At 40.1% G+C, this 16830-nt stretch overlaps 2 protein-coding genes across 4 annotated transcripts in view; one reads left to right on the top strand and one right to left on the bottom strand.

Annotated features, from left to right (window-relative positions):
• Positions 1-16830, top strand: part of APOO (apolipoprotein O) — a 184009-nt gene that overhangs the window by 76013 nt on the left and 91166 nt on the right. Inside the window, exon 2 of the mRNA XM_080653611.1 lies at positions 5203-5261. The gene's annotated coding sequence lies outside the window, so the exon portion shown is untranslated. The remainder of the gene's footprint in view (positions 1-5202; positions 5262-16830) is intronic.
• LOC308240514 (uncharacterized protein CXorf58 homolog) overlaps positions 5-16830 on the bottom strand; it is a 41624-nt gene continuing 24798 nt past the window's right edge. The window contains exons 7-10 of one of the 3 annotated variants that reach the window (XM_080653607.1): positions 7403-7632; positions 5110-5269; positions 3923-4059; positions 5-46 (exon numbers count right to left, since the gene is read on the bottom strand). In XM_080653607.1, coding sequence (XP_080509733.1) covers position 46; positions 3923-4059; positions 5110-5269; positions 7403-7632 — 528 coding nt within the window. In that variant the 3' untranslated portion in view covers positions 5-45. Of the gene's footprint in view, positions 190-3807; positions 4060-5109; positions 5270-7402; positions 7633-16830 lie in introns of those variants that run through there. The other 2 variants (XM_080653608.1, XM_080653606.1) reach the window with 2 other exon arrangements.

Below are 16830 nucleotides of genomic sequence, written 5' to 3'. Positions count from 1 at the left end.
GAACCTGGGGTCCTTCAATCCTATACCATCTTGGAGTTCTTTGTCTCTAGACATGTAAACAGGGGAGAGAGCACACAGAAGATCATGCATGACGTTTTTTTGCCATGCCTAGAAGTGGCATACATCACTTCTGCCCACATTCTTCTGGTGGTCCCAATGCAATTGCAGAAAGAGCTGGGAAATGTAGGCCTGTGTTCCCAGGAAGAGGAAATGGAATTAGTGAGCACTCAGCCAGTCTCTGACACATGAAAAGGTTAAAATAAGAAAATATGCAAAATGATATGCCAGGCAGATGCTAACCAGAAGAAAGCTAGAGTAGCTTTGCTCATAATGGATAAAAAAGTCTTTAAGGCAAAATGCATTATTAGGAATAAGGATAGTAGCTACATAAATATAACAGATTCAAATCACCAGGAAGAGATGCTAATTCTGAAATTATATATGTACCTAATGATATCTTCAAATAACAAACAGCAAAAACTGACAGAATTTGAGGAGAAACTGAAAGTCCACCACCGTAGAAATTAACATATACCCTTCCCAGTAATTGATGTCAGACAGCCCCAAAATTAGTAGCAATAGAAAATATAAACAATAGAATTAACAAGCTTGATCAAAAAAAGGACATGTAGCCCTAACCGGTTTGGCTCAGTGAATAGAGCATTGGCCTGAGGACTGAAAGGTCCCAGGTTCGATTCCAGTCAAGGGCATGTACCTGGGTTGCGGGCACATCCCCAGTAGGAGGTGTGCAGGAGGCAGCTGATCGATGTTTCTCTCTCATCGATGTTTCTAACGCTCTATCCCTCTCCCTTCCTCTCTGTAAAAAAAATCAATAAAATATATTAAAAAAAGGACATGTATTGGAAAAAGTTTTCAATTAGTAATAATTGCACCTTGGATAAACCTCATTGGCTGTGATAATGCACTGAGCAATGCTGAAGAAAGGACAAGTATAGAATCTTGTATCCAATGACAGACAATGCACAATTTTCTTTTTCTATACTGGATGCTTTCTTTTCTTCCTTAAGAGTGCAAAAAACATTTATCCAAACTGAAGATATACTTGGCTAGAAAGCCAGTCTCAACCAATTTCCCAGAATCAGTATCATACAAATCATGTTCTCTGATTACAGTGCAATTAGGTTAAAAATAAACAACAGAAAGATAAGCAAAAGAAAGAAAACTGTGTATGAAGATGTTTACTCTAGTGTTAATTACCTACAATAGTGAAAAATTAGAATCACTGAAATATCCAATGATATGGTATGGTTACATAAAGTATGCCTCATCAACCCAATGGGCTATCATGTGGCCATTAAAATTATTTTTTAAATGGACTATGTTTAAGATACAATATTAAATGAAAAATTTAAATCTACAGGGGTGGGCAAAAGAAGGACTACAGTTGTAATACAAATAAATAACACAGTAATTGCCCTAGCTGGTTTGGCTCAGTGGATAGAGTGTTGGCCTGTGGAATGAAGGGTCCCGGGTTTGATTCCGGTCAAGGGCATGTACTGAGGTTGCAGGCTCCTCTCTGTCCTGGACCCTGGTCGGGGCACGTGTAGGAGGCAACCGATCAATGTGTTTCTTTCACATCAATATTTCTGTCTTGCCCTAACCGGTTTGGCTCAGTGGATACAGCATCGGCCTGCGGACTGAAAGGTCCCAGGTTCGATTCCGGTCAAGGGCATGTACCTTGGTTGCGGGCACATCCCCAGTAGGAGGTGTGCAGGAGGCAGCTGATTGATGTTTCTAACTCTCTATCCCTCTCCATTCCTCTCTGTAAAAAATCAATAAAATATATTTAAAAAATATTTGTCTTTCCCTCTCTCTTCCTCTCTAAAAACCAATGGAAAAATATCCTTGGGTGAGGATTTAAAAAGAAAAAAGAAAAAATACAATAATTAATAAATAATACAAGAATAAACTCTTCATACAATTTTCTTTCTTTTGCTTATCTTTGTGTACTCAATTGTAAACCTACTTTTGCCCACCTTTATATGTTACTTATGATTATAACCATGTGAAAATATGTGTGCATTTAGACAGATTAGAAAGATGTAAGCAAATTGAAACAACTGTATTATAGCAATGAGATTATGTGTGATTCTACTTTTAAAAGGATTTTCTATGATGTGGTTATATTGTTTAATGTAAAAGAATCAATAGAAGACGTTCTCTGGCAGCTGATGATATTTATGTCTTTTTTTATGCTAGTTATGTCTTAATATCGATTATCACTTTCTTTTATAACAACTGAGTTTTAGTATGGTACACAACTGCCCAAAACAAGAATACATTTCCCAGCCTCCCTTGCAGCTAGGCATTATGACAGGACAAAGTCGTAGCTAATAAGAGAAGTGGCTGCCCTTAAACATAAATAGTCTGTCCTTCCTTTGTCCTTTTCCTTCATCTTGTTACCCTAAATCTCCCTTAGCTTTGTTTTTGCACATACTATGGGTCGACTGAATCTGATATGCATTTGATTGAAATAGGAACTGTTTCATAATTTAACAAATGAGAATATACATGACTCATGAGGTAAGTATGTGTTTTCTATTGAAGCAGTGTCCAGTACAAACTCTGAAAACAAGGGGATTATCCATCCCATTTTTGGAGATCAAATGAGGATATATCAATATTGAAGAGTGCATGTTTAGTGCTCTCCCTCCTGGGAGCACGCCTGCGCCTTTTCCTTCCCCCTCTTCTTCCCCCACAGGCATGCATCTCCTAAACCCTAAGGGTCTCCACAAGACTTGCAGCCAGGGGAGCAATGGCAGCAACAGCTCCTCCTGGGCTAAACCCCTGAACCTGTCTCCAAGGCCCCCTTTTCTCTGACTTCCCAGTGAGCCAAAGCAGCCCTGCCGGGGTGTCCTTTGCTTTTTCTATGCTAAGCCCTCCCTTGTTTCACTGTCCCAGCTTTAATAAATGAACCCCCTCAAAAAAAAGAGTACACATTTTTGTTAAATACAGTCTAGTGGGAATCAGACACATTTACTCCAATATTCCTTATCATTTAAGGAAGGGTTTTAGCAGAGAATGAGATCCATTTATAGGCTGCTTTGTCTGCGTTAAAGCAGCGATCAACTTCCACATTTTAAATGTTAAACAAAATAAAAAATTGTATTTTTAAAGTTAAATAAATAATGCCCTTTGTTTAACTATCACAGCCTCTGGTAAGGTTTGATATAATCTGATAGCCTGGATCACAAAAGATCAATACTTCACACTATATCAGGCATGAGAATTTATCAATTCAAAAGGAAATTGATAAATACTACTGAAAACAGTCTTCATATTTGAAAAACAGCCAAAGTGCAACATGAAAGCAGATGCAACATTCTGTCTCAACTGCTTACAATGCTCAATAATGATTAGGTATGCTATGTCACACTGACTGTAGCAACAAATGCATTATTAATTTTATTATAATTGAGAGTAGGTCAATCACAAGCTGTTCTGTAAAAACAAAATGCTACTGAAAAAGAGACGCTGGAGGCTGACTCCATAGCAGCCTTTTATTCTGCGAATTCTAATATTTATGCTAAGCATGGCCTGTTCAGATATTTTTTAAAATGAAGGAAAATAAAAATTGAATAAAAGTGCTAGGGATTCATATATGCACCATTTCTTGAACAAAACTGTATATGGTTAGTTTGAGGGCATCTAGTTGAAATAATTTATTCAGATTAAACTTCTGCCAGTAAAAAATATTTGCACCCCTGGTATTACAAAAAGGGCTTAAAAATCTGTCGCGCATTTGGTTCAGAGAGCATACTGAGGCCTTGTTTATATTTTTTCTTTGGTATTCATATTCATCATTTATAGACAGACAAGCAATTTATTAAATCACTTGGTTTTCTTTCAGTTAGCTGTACATTAAAATGGTGGATAACGATGAACATACAAATCTCGATACCAGAAAAATGGTTCTTTTTTGTCTTGTTCCGATTTGTCATCTGACTTGGGGTCTTTAAATTTCACAATTTCAAAAGATGGGGTAGAGAAGACAACCTTTTGTTGTTGCTTTGTATCTGGTCTGTCTGTCTGAGGTTCCTAGGTAGAATTATAAATGAAAGCAGAAAGTGTTTTATATTTGCTTTTTATTACTTTGTTTTTATCACTGACTTTTTGTACTTAGCCTCATCTCAATAAACGTATAACATATTAAAAAATTACAAAGCAATACATGAATACATGTGCATTATAAATATTCCTATGATGCAGGAGTATACTGAGGCAGAATTTACACAGTATAGCTTTTTTATTTTTAAAATATGTTTTTATTGATTTCAGAGAAGAAGGGAGAGGGGGAGAGAGAGAAACATCAATAATGAGGGAGAATCACTGATCGGCTGCCTCCTGCATGCCCCACACTGGGAATGGAGCCCACAACCCGGGCATATGCCCTGACCGGGAATCAAACTGTAACCTACCTGGTTCATAGGTCTATACTCAACCACTGAGCCATTCTGGCCGGGCAGTATAGCTTTTTTAACTTTATTTTTATTGTTGACACTATTACAGATGTCCCCATCACCTCCTCACCCCCCACCACCTCCACCCAGCCCCTGCGCCTCTTCCCTCTGGCCAACACCACACTGGTGTCCGTGTCTATGCATGTATGTTCTTTGGCTAATCTCTTCACCTTCTTTCACCCAGTCCCACCCACCTCCTCCCCTTCTGACAGCTGTTAGTCTGTTCCATGTATGCACGCCTCTGTTTCTATTTTGTTCATCAGTTTATTTTGTTCGTTAGAATCACAGTATAGCTTTTAAGAAGTTCATATAGAAATGACTTCCTCTGAGAAAAGCACCATTAAAGATGTGCTGACTCATCAGTGTCAATATACAGAGGGTTGGTTTTTTTTGTTTTTTGTTTTGCCAGCTCATGCTGATGTGAAGCCTAAATGACTGGTATTAATCAGGTTTAAGAATTTCAAAAATATGTGTTACCAAGAGAAATGTAGCTTTATACTATCCAAAGTATATAACAAAGGGTTTTCGCCTTGAACTTGTAGATTAGGAAAATTCTACTCATAGAAGTAGAATTACTTGCAGTTTGCATATTGCCCAAAACGATGAATTCAGTACAAGTTAAACTTACAGTTTTCACAGAAGTGCTTGCTTTTTTCTCCTTCTCATAAGCTTTTTTCATTTTTTCATTTTTCAATCGCGCTTGTTTGGATCGACGACCCAGATGTTTAAATTGACCTTGCTGTTGGGCGGGCCGATATAAATGTTGGCTATTCAACAGAGGTAAGTACCTAGGAGATATTTGTATTACAGACAGAAAAATTGAACAAAATAAAAGGTAAACATACAGCAAGTTCCAAATTTTATTAAAGCGTCCTCTAGCAAATATATCATAGATCTCAGTGCTTGCAGCAATATTGCATATATATTTTTAGGCCAAAGTTATCATTTCTACTTGAGGTACATAGCACAGTTCTTCATATGCCATGGTGACATTGATGATAATGATAAAAATTTTAAAACACGGTATCAATTGAAAATCAGTTTTCCTGGGAAATATTGTGTAGTAGCCATTTGAATATTTTTTAACCATATACTAACACAAAAAGGGATTACATTTCATAATAGCTGAAAAAAACCCCACAAACTTTTAAAATCAGTGTTGGGTTCAGACATAGTTTGTACTATGCCCATAGTCCCCTGGCTTTACCACTGCAGGGCACATAGCCCCAACTTCCAACTGCTAGCACTGACCTCACTCAGCCTGCAGCTTTCTTGTGAAAACAAGAACCCATGTTCCGGGAAACTGCCTGAGAATTAATACGGCCCCTCCTAAGCAATTCTTAACTAAAGACTAATGGACACTGGTGTACAAATATCCTAACTCCTTTGCCCCCTGTGGGATAACTTGAGTTGCATGTTCTGTACTCGCTCAGACATTCCCAGGAGAGGTTCAGCTCGTCACCCACAGCGGTAGCTTGCTTGCTAACACACACTGTTTTGGCGCCTGCTCTTCCCCATTTCACTTCTCTACCCCCTCTTATCAGTAGTTCCTGGGATCACCGCCCCCCCAAATAAACTATACTCAAATCCTTGTCTCATGGTTTGCTTCTGGGAAATCCCAAACAGACTACATTTGAAAAAGCCTTTAAGAAAATCCTTTCCCCTCTTTAACTGATTTAGAATTTGGCTACTTATTTGGTTAAAGCAACTCATTCTTGGATAATCAGTAGCATGAGTCCAAACAGCTAGGAGTCTAGGGTTATATATGGTGGCAGAGAAAATGACATCATTTATTTGACCTTGGTGCTAATAGGGTTAAGTTCTATATTCAGTGCTTATATGGATGAGTGAGAGAAAATCTATTTTATGATGACAGACTGTGCCCTACACCAGGCCATCTGTCTGGCAAATGTATAGTCTTGATCATAAAAATAAATGGGCTAAATTATGTTATTGGGTCAGCACCACTCATCTCTACTCCTGAAAAAAACCCCACACAAAACAACAAAACCCAGCATGTTTGTGTGACAATGGGTCACCAGTGTTTTCTTCAGGTACTAAAGGAGTATTTTTCATTTCAAATATGACAGTGTGAAAATGGACTACCAATAGGTCCTCTTCAGTCTTATTATCTTTTTCTTAAGAAAGCAAGCTTAATCTGTAAACAAGATGGGTTAGGTGAGACTTGGTAATGGAAGGAAAAAAGCTATAATTGGAGTAGGCATATTCTGTTCATGTTGTTCAGATCATAATACAGTCTATTTTGCTACAACATGCATTTCTATAATGTGAATTGGCTCACATGCTATTGGTAAAGAAGGGAATAATGTCACTGTGATTTATATGCAATTTATCTTCAGCAAGGCGAGGCAGAATAGCAAGAGCAGAATTATAACCTTCAGCAGAAAGGAAAAAGTCCTGAGCTCTGTGCAGCATGGGCAATGGGAGCCCTTCTGGCTGTATTTATAAAAACAACAGTTAGCACCTGCACTAGGGCTCTCTCCCCAGAGAGGCACCCACCCCCACAGGCCACCCTTACTGTCCTCCACCCCACTCCCCACCTTGGGTGGCTCTCGGTTCTTGGCAAGTTGCACTGCCTCTCGTGTCCACTTAAAAGGCAATCACACTGGCTCAAGGCTCCACTTCTATCTGCACTATTTCGATGCCCACTCTTGCTCTAATTAAAGAGTTGCCAGCATCTCTACTCTACATTTTTATATTTGCTGTGGTGGCCTGTCTGGTGATTCAAGTTACCTCCCCAGGTAGCAATTGTCCTTTTTGTTGGTGCTCTGTTTACAAAGTTGCATAAGTTTTGAGCAATCTGCCTCAAACCTGTTATTATATTCTGTGAACTATTTGGCAGAATATGAACATTTTCAGAAATGTCTCTAGTATCATAACCCTAGTGAGGGGTCACTTACCTAGATTCGGTAATAACCCGCAGCTGGTTTTGACGCATCTCTTCTGTTCGTGGTCTCTGTAATAGATACTTCATTTCTTTTTGCAGACGTTCTGAGATTACTCTAGACTCTGCATAATCAAGTATGTCATACATTATCATTGCCTTGGGAATGTTTTTGAGGTTCAATCTTCTCCAACAGTTATTTCTTCCACCAGAAGATGCAGGGGTCTTATCCAGAATACTGGAATACTACAGGGTGGAACCAAAGTAGGTTTACACTGGTGAGTATGCGAAACACAGAGTTTATACTTGTGTTATTATTTATTAATTATTATAGTATTTTCCATACAAACAACTATAAACCTATTCTTGCCCCGCCCGGTGGAAAAAACATTTAAGAATAATTGGTTGTGGTGCTCTAGAATGGTTTTAGACACATTTCCCAAGGTTCCACTCAAATGTCACTTCATTCAAAAGGCATTCCTTGAACATCTCTGATTTTATTGGTATCTCTCTTCTATGACTCGTATTGCTGACTAATTGATGTTTTAGCTATCTGTGTGTATCTTAGCTCCCCTACTAGAAGGCAGAAAGAATCCCTGTCACATAGAATCATGCACATGGTACCACACTCACTACATATTTCTTTAATGTATAAACATTTTAATGGCAAATATAACTCACATAAGAGGCTCTGATTAAAAATGGCAGCAGTGTAAGTGGAAGCCACACTGACACTCTCCTAGGACCAAACTGGAAATACAACTAAAATACAGAAAACCACCCTGAAAAATCAACTGAAGACTTGCTGGAGAAAACCCTAACCAAGAATGGACAGTGGAGACCGCACAGAGACTGGCAGAAAGGTGGAGATGCAAGAGGGTTGGCCACAGGCAGCAGCTGAAGGTCTGGAGGGATATCTTAGCTGTGGGGGGTTCCCACTGAGAACTCTGGGTTCTAAACCCCAAGCTGGGCTCCCCAGCCCAGAGCACCAGAACTGAGAAAGGTGCCCACATAACACCTGGCGTAAAAAGCAGCAGGGTTACTGTCTGCCAGCCAGACTACTGGAAATGCAGGCACCCTCTTAAAGGGCCAATGCACAAAATTTTGTGTGCAGCCACTTACATTGGGCTCTGGCAGAAGGAGGGAAGAGTAGACTGAAGCTGTGTGAGGAGAGTCCAGGATTGGGGGCTTTGGGGTAGGAGTTTGGATGGCAGCCACCCCAGTTTCCTGTGTTGAGTCATTCCCTCACACTGTGGAGAACATCTTTCTCTGCAGACCTTTGCTATCCAGGTGGTTTTAGCCTGGGGGAAGGCAGTTACCACACCCTGTTGAAAGACCTCTATCATCCTGTGTTCCCTACCCCGAGGCTAATCGAGGCTGATAACATTCACACTGCAGATAGAGACGGAACCCTGGAAGGCTTTGAGTCTTTGCCTGATATCTGTCTGGGCCCTGGGCTAGGAAAAGCAGACCCTGGTGCACATCTTGGTCCTTTCCAAAGGCACTCAGCCCCAGCAGAGGGAGCCACAAGCTGTGGATTGCTGGTAGTCCCAAACAGGGTACTCAGGGCCAGTCAGAAACAGCATCTGATATTTTCCTGCAGTAGAGGCTGGGAGTTGTTAGCAGATCTACCTAATACAGACACAAACCCAAACAGGCAGCCAAAATGGGGAGACAAAAAACAACCCCAAAATGAAAGAACAAGAGAATTCTCCAGAAGAGCTAAACGAAATGGAGATAAGAAATTTATATGGCCCTAACCGGTTTGGCTCAGTGGATAAAGCGTTGGCCTGTGGAGTGAAGGGTCCCAGGTTTGATTCTGGTCAAGGGCATGTACCTTGGTTGCGGGCACATCCCCAGTAGGGAGTGTGCAGGAGGCAGCTGATCGATGTTTCTAACTCTCTATCTCTGTCCCTTTCTCTCTGTAAAAAAATCAATAAAATATATTTAAAAAAAAGAAATTTATCTGATACTAGAGGCCCAGTGCACAAAATTAATGCACAGGTAGGGTCCTTAAGCCTGGCTGGCGATCAGGGCCAATCTGTGGGCTGACCAGCAGGGTGATTAGGGCCCCCCATTCGCACCTGCCTTGGCTGGCCTGTTGCTGCCCACTCACCAGACCCATCCCCCACTGTCGCCTGTCTCCTCCCTCTGTGGGGCAACTGGCAGGGCAATCAGGGGACCCCTGCTCACACCTGCCTGGGGTCTGTGGGCTGGGGGCAGCTCCTGCGTTGAGTGTCTGCCCCCTGGTGGTCAGTGCACATCATAGTGACCAGTCATTCTACCAGTTGTTCCACCGTTCTGTTGATTTGCATATTAGGCTTTTATTATATAGGATAGAGTTCAGAATAATGATGGCAAAGATGCTCAACAGCATGAGAAAAGATATAGTAACTATGAAAAAAGACCAGTCAGAAATAAAGAATGACATAGCACTAATAAAGAACAAATTGGAAGGAATACTCTGCAGATTAGGGGAAGCCAAGGTTTGGATTAATGAAGTAGAAGACAGGGCAGAAAAAAATCACTCAATCAGAGAACCAAAAAGAAAAAACAATTGAAAAACAGGACAGCCTAGCTGGCATGACTCAGTGGTTGAGCGTCGAACTATGAACCAGGAGGTCACGGTTCAGTTCCCGGTCAGAGCACATACCTAAGTTGTGGGCTTGATCCCCAGTGGGGGTTGTGCAGGAGGCAGCCAATCAATGATTCTCTCTCATCATTGATGTTTCTATCTTTCTCTACCCCTCTCCTGTCCTCTCTGAAATCAATAAAAATATATTTAAAAACAAAACAAAAAAACAGAAGGACAGCTTAAGGGAGCTGTTGGACAACATGAAATGTAACAATATTCACATAATTGGAGTGCCAGAATTAGAGGAAAGTGAGCAAGGGATAGAGAACGGGTTTGAGGAAATAATGGCAGAAAACTTCCCTAACCTCCTCATGAAGGAAAAAGTCATGCAAGTCCAGGAGGCACAGAGAGTCCCAAGCAAGAAGAACCCATACAGGCTCACACCCAGACACATCATAATTAAAATGCCAAACACTAAAGACAAAGAGAGAATCTAAAGGCAGCTAGAGAAAAGCAATTTGTTACCTACAAAAGAGCTCCCATAAAGCTGTCAGCTGATTTCTCATCAGAGAATCTACAGGCAAGAAGGGAATGGCATGAAGTATTCAAGGTAATGAAAAGCAAGGATCTGAAACCAAGATTGCTATACCCAGCAAGGTTATCATTCAAAATAGATGGTAAACTAAAGAGCTGCCCAGATTTAAAAAAGAAAGAAAGAAAGAAAAGGCTAAAGGAGTTTATAACCACCAAGTCAGCACTGCAAGAAATGTTAAAGGGACTGCTGTAATGAGAATAGAGAGAGAAACATAGGCATACAGAATTAAAATGGCAATAAATAAATACCTATTGCCTGGCTAGAGTCAGTCAGTGGTTGCACGTCAACCTATGAACCAGGAGGTCATGGTTCGATTCCTGGTCAGGGCACATGCCCAGTTGCGGGCTCGATCCCCAGTAAGGGGCATGTAGGAGGCAACCAATCATTGATTCTCTGTCATCATTGGTGTTTCTATCTCTCCTTCCCTCTCTCCTTCCCTCTCCTTTCCTCTCTGAAATCAATAAAAAAATATATTTTTTCGAAACTATATATGCACCCCTATGTTCATAGCAGCACAATTTACAATAGCTAAGATTTGGAAACAGCCTAAGTGCCCATCAGCAGCTGAGTGGATTAAAAAACTGTGGTATATCTACACAATGGAATACTACGCTGCTGTAAAGAGGAACTCCTACCATTTGCAACAGCATGGATGGACCTGAAGAGCATTATGCTAAGCGAAATAAGTCAGTCAGAGAAAGATAAAGATCACATAATCTCACTCATTTGTGGATTATAATGAACAACATAAACTGATGAACAAAAACAGATCCAGAGACAGAGAAGCATCGATCAGATGCTCAATCCTCAGAGGGAAGGTAGGGGAGGGTGGGGGTAAGCAGGAGAGATCAACCAAAGGACTTGTATGCATGCATATAAGCCTAACCAATGGACACAGACAACAGGGGGATGAGGGCATGAGTGGGGAGATAGGGGGTGTAATGGGGGAATAAGGACACATATGTAATACCTTAATCAATAAAGAAAAAAATATTTTTAAAAAGTACCTATCAATAATAACCTTAACTGTAAATGGATCAAATGCTCCAATAATGAGACACAGAGTAGCTGAACGATACAAAAACATGACCCAATTATATTGCTGTCTACAAGAGACCCACCTCAGAACAAAAGACTCACACAGGATGAGAGTGAAGGGTGGAAAAAAATTTTCCATGGAAATAGAAACCGAAAAAAAAAACTGGAGTAGCAATACTCATATATGAGAAAATAGACTTCAGAATGAAGGCCATCACAAGAGACAACAAAGGTCACTACATAGTACTAAAGGGATCCATCCAACAAGATATAACCCTGGTAAACATATATGCACCTAAATATGTTTAAAAAAAAACTTCTAGAGGACTTTAGGGGAGAGATTGACAGCAATAAAGTCATAGTAGGTGACTTTAACACCCCCTGACTTCACTGGATAGATCTTCCAGACAAAAAATTAACAAGAAAACAGTGACTTTAAATGATACACTGGATCAGATGGATTTAATAGACATTTATAGAACATTTCACCCCAAAGCTATAGAATATACATTGTTCTCAAGTACACATAGGTCATTCTCAAAAATAGACCACATATTAGGACACAATACAAATCTATACAAGTTCAAGAAGTCTGAAATCATATCAAGCATCTTCTCAGATCACAATGGAATAAAATTAGAAATCAACTACAGTAAAAATACTCAAAAACTTTCAAACACATGGAGGCTAAATAGTGTGTTATTAAACAATGAATGGGTTACCAATGAGATCAAGAAATAAATAAAAAACTTCCTGGAAACAAACGAAAATGAACACACAACAATCCAAAATCTACGGAACACAGCAAAAATAGTCCTGAGAGGGAAGTTCATAGCACTACAGGCCTACCTCATAAAACAGGAAAAATTAATAATAAAATGATTTAACTCTACAACTTGAAGAATTAGAAAAATAACAAGAAAAGCCCAGAGTAAGTAGAAGGATGTAATAAAGATTAGAAGAGAAATAAATAACAGAGACCAAAACAACAACAATATAAAACATTAATGAAACCAAGAGATGGTTCTTTGAAAAGATAAGATTGATCAACTGTTAGTCAGACTCAGCAAGAAACAAAGAGAGAGGACCCAAATACAGGCAGTCCTCGGGTTACATTGGACTTGACGTATGTCGTTTTGTGGTTACGTCGCCATCTCCTATTTATTTATATAAAAAAAAAGTTCCGTCATTTCGACATATGTACATATGTGCTTTATGTTTTTAATTATTTATTTGCCACAAGTAAAGGTCAGGAATTGTTATCTTTCTTTTAAATTGTTTTTACTGTTTCACTTCATTACTGCTGTGTATGTGCTCCATGTGAGTGACGTAGGTGCTTCTGTAGGTGGGTTCCGACTTACGGCGAAAATCGCGTTACGTCACACCATAGGAATGGATCTCCAATGTAACCCAAGGACCTACTGTATATAAAATCAGAAACCAAAGCGGAGAAGTAACAACTGACATCACTGAAATACAAAGGACAACTATGTAAGAAAATACTATGAACAACTATATGCCAACAAGCGGGACAATGTGGATGAAATTCCTAGAAAACTATAATCTCCCAAAACTGAATCAGGAAGAATCAGAAGACCTGAATAGGCCAATAACAATGGATGAAATAGAAACAGTAATAAAAAAAATTCCCAGCAAAGAAAAGCCTGAGTCCAGACGGCTTCACAGGGAAGTTTTACCAAATATTCAAAGAACTAACACCTATACTCTTCAAACAATTCAAAAAAACCCAAGAGGAAGGAAGACTTCCAAGCTCTTTTTAGGAGGCCAGCATTATCCTAATTCCAATACCAGATAAAGACACTACAAAGAAAATTACAGGCCAATATCCCTGATCAACATACACTGAGTGGCCAGATTATTATGATCTCTGAACACATAATAATCTGGCCACTCAGTGTATATCCTATATAATAAAAGGCTAATATGCAAATTGTCCCCTCGACCAGGAGTTCGACCAGCAGGCAGGCCGGTCAACCATCCATGTCCCCTCCCCCTGACCAGGCTGGCAGGACCCCACCCATGCACAAATTCATGCACCGGGGCCTCTAATATATATATCTATATTCTGAGTGGCCAGATTATTATGCATTCAGAGATCATAATAATCTGGCCATTCAGCATATATGCTAAAAGCCTCAACAGAATATTAGCAACTCAGATCCAGCAATATATTAAAAAGATTATACACCATGACCAAGTGGGATTTATTTCAGGGATTCAAGGCTGGTACAATATTTGCAAATCAACACATGTGATATATCACCTAAACAAACTGAAAGATAAATACACATGATTATACCAATATATGCAGAAAAAGTATTTGACAAAATCCAACACCTATTTTTGATAAAATCTCTCAGCAAAGTGGGAATAGAGGGAGAATATCTCAACATAATAAAGGCCATATATGACAAACCTACAGCAAACATTATACTTAGTGGGCAAAAATTAAAACCATTTCCCCTAAGAACAGGAACAAGACAGGGATGTCTGCTTTCACCACTCTTATTCAACATAGTACTGGAAGTTCTAGCCACAGTGATCAGATAAGAAGAAAGAAAACACATCCAAATTGGAAATGAGGAAGTAAAACTGTCATTATAAACAGATAATATAATACTGTACATACAAAACCCTAAAGACTCCACCAAAAACCTACTAGATATAATAAATGAATTAGGCAATGTAGCAGAATACAAAATTAATACCCAGAAATTGATTGCATTTTTATACAACAACTAGAGGCCCAGTGCACAAAATTCATGCACTCGGGGGGAGGGGGTCCTTCAGCCCGGCCTGTGCCCTCTCACAGTCTGGGAGCCCTTGGACATCCTTGGCACTGCCAAGGAGGCAGGAGAGGCTCCTGCCACTGCTGCTGCGCTCACCAGCCGTGAGCCTGGCTTCTGGCTAAGCAGTGCTCCCCCTGTGGGAGTGCACTGATCATCAGGGGGCAGCTCCTGAGTTGAGCATCTGCCCCCTGGTGGTCAGTGTGCATCATAGCAACCAGTTGTTCTGCCATTTGATCGATTTGCATATTAGGCTTTTATTATATAGGACTAGAGGCCCAGTGCACGAAATTTGTGCATGGGGGGGTGGGTCCCTCAGCCTTGCCTGCACCCTCTCCAATCTGGGACCCCTTGGGGGGTGTCTGACTGCCAGACATCCCTCTCACAATCTGGAACCACTAGCTCCTAACCACTCGCCTGCCTGCCTGCTTGCCCGATCGCCCCTAACCGCCTCTGCCTGCCTGCCTGATCGCCCCTAACTGCTCCCCTGCCTTCCTGATCACCCCTAACTGCTCTCTCCTGCCGGCCTGATCGCCCCTAACTGCCTCTGCCCCCGCCACCATGGCTTTGACCAGAAGGATGTCTGGAAGACATTGGGTCCAATTAGCATATTACCCTTTTGTTAGTATAGATAATGAATTCTCAGAAAGAGAAACTAAGCAAACAATCCTATTTACCATTGTAACAAAAAAAATAAGATACTTAGGAATAAACTTAACCAAGGAGGTAAAAGACTTGTACTTGGAAAACTACAGGACATGCAGAAAAGAGACAGAGGAAGATATAAACACGTGGAAGAATATACTGTGGTCATGGATGGGTAGAATTAACATAATTAATATGTCCATACTACCCAAAGCAATCTACATTTCAATACAATCCCTATTAAAATATCAACAGCATATTTCACAGATCTAGAACAAATACTCCAAAAATTTATATGGAACCAAAAAAGACCCGAATAGCTGCAGCAATCTTGAGAAAGAAGAAAAAAGTTGGAGGGACCACAATACCAGGTATCAAGTTATACCACAAAGCCACTGTAATCAAAACAGCCTGGTACTAGCACAAGAACAGGCATATAATTCACTGGAACAGAACAGAGACCCCAGAAATTGACCCAAGCCATTATGCTCAATTAATATTTGACAAAGGAGGCAAGAGCATACAATGGAGTAAAGACAGTCTTTTCAATAAATGGTATTGGGCCCTAGCTGGTTTTGCTCAGTGGACAGAGTGCCGGCCTGTGGACCGAAGGGTTCAGGGTTCAATTCCGGTCAAGGGCATGCACCTCGGTTGTAGGCTCCTCTCCAGCCGAGGCCCTGATCAGGATTTGTGCAGAAGGCAACCAAACCATGTGTTTCTCTCACATCGATATTTCTCTCTATCTTTCCTTCTCTCTTCCACTCTCTCTAAAAATCAGTGCGGGGGCGGGGGGGGAATAAAAAAAATGGTGCTGGGAAAACTGGACAGATACATGCAAATAAATGAAACTAGATCACCAACTTACGCCATACACAAGAATAAATTCAAAATGGATAAAATACTTAAATGTAAGTCGTGAAACCATGCAAATCCTAGAAAAAACCACAGGCAGCAAAATCTCAGATATCTCTCGTAGCAATATGTTTATGGATACTACATCTAGGGCAAACTAAGGAGAAAATAAAAAAATGGGACTAGATCAAAATAAAAAGCTTCTGCACAGCAAAAGGAACCATCAACAAAATGAAAAGGGAACCCACTATATGGAAGAAAATGTTTGGCAATGATACATATGATAAAGTTAATATTTTATATATATATATATATATATATATATATATATATATATATATATATATATATGGCTCATACAACTTAACAAAATCCAATTTAAAATGGGCAAAAAATAGACACTTCTCCAAAGTGAACATATAGATGGCCAAGAGACAAAAAGTGCTCAAAGTCATTAATCATCTGAGAGATGCAAATTAAAATGACAATGAGGTATCACCTCACACCTGTCAGAATGACTACCATCAACAAATAAACAAATGACAAGTGCTGGCGAGGATGTGGAGAAAAAGGAACCCTAGTACACTGCTGGTGGAATGCAGACTGGTACAGCCATTATGGAAAAACAGTATGGAGTTTTCTCAAAAAGTTAAATATGGTCCTAGCTGGTTTGGCACAGTAGATAGATCGTCAGCCTGTGGACTGAAGGGTCTCAGGTTTGATTCTGGTCAAGGGTACATACCTCAGTTGCAGGCTCTGGTTGAGGCCTTGGCGGGAGGCAACCAATCAATGTGTCTCTCTCACATCAATGTTTCTCTTTCTCTGTCTCTCCCCCTCCCACTCTCTCTAAAAATCAATGGAAAAATATCCTCGGGTGAGGATTAACAAAAAAATAAAATTTAAAATTTAAATATGGAACTGCCATTTGACCC

This window comes from Plecotus auritus, assembly GCF_963455305.1.
Source record: "Plecotus auritus genome assembly, chromosome: X".
NCBI lineage: Eukaryota > Metazoa > Chordata > Mammalia > Chiroptera > Vespertilionidae > Plecotus > Plecotus auritus.
This window is presented reverse-complemented; position numbering and strand designations above follow the sequence as displayed.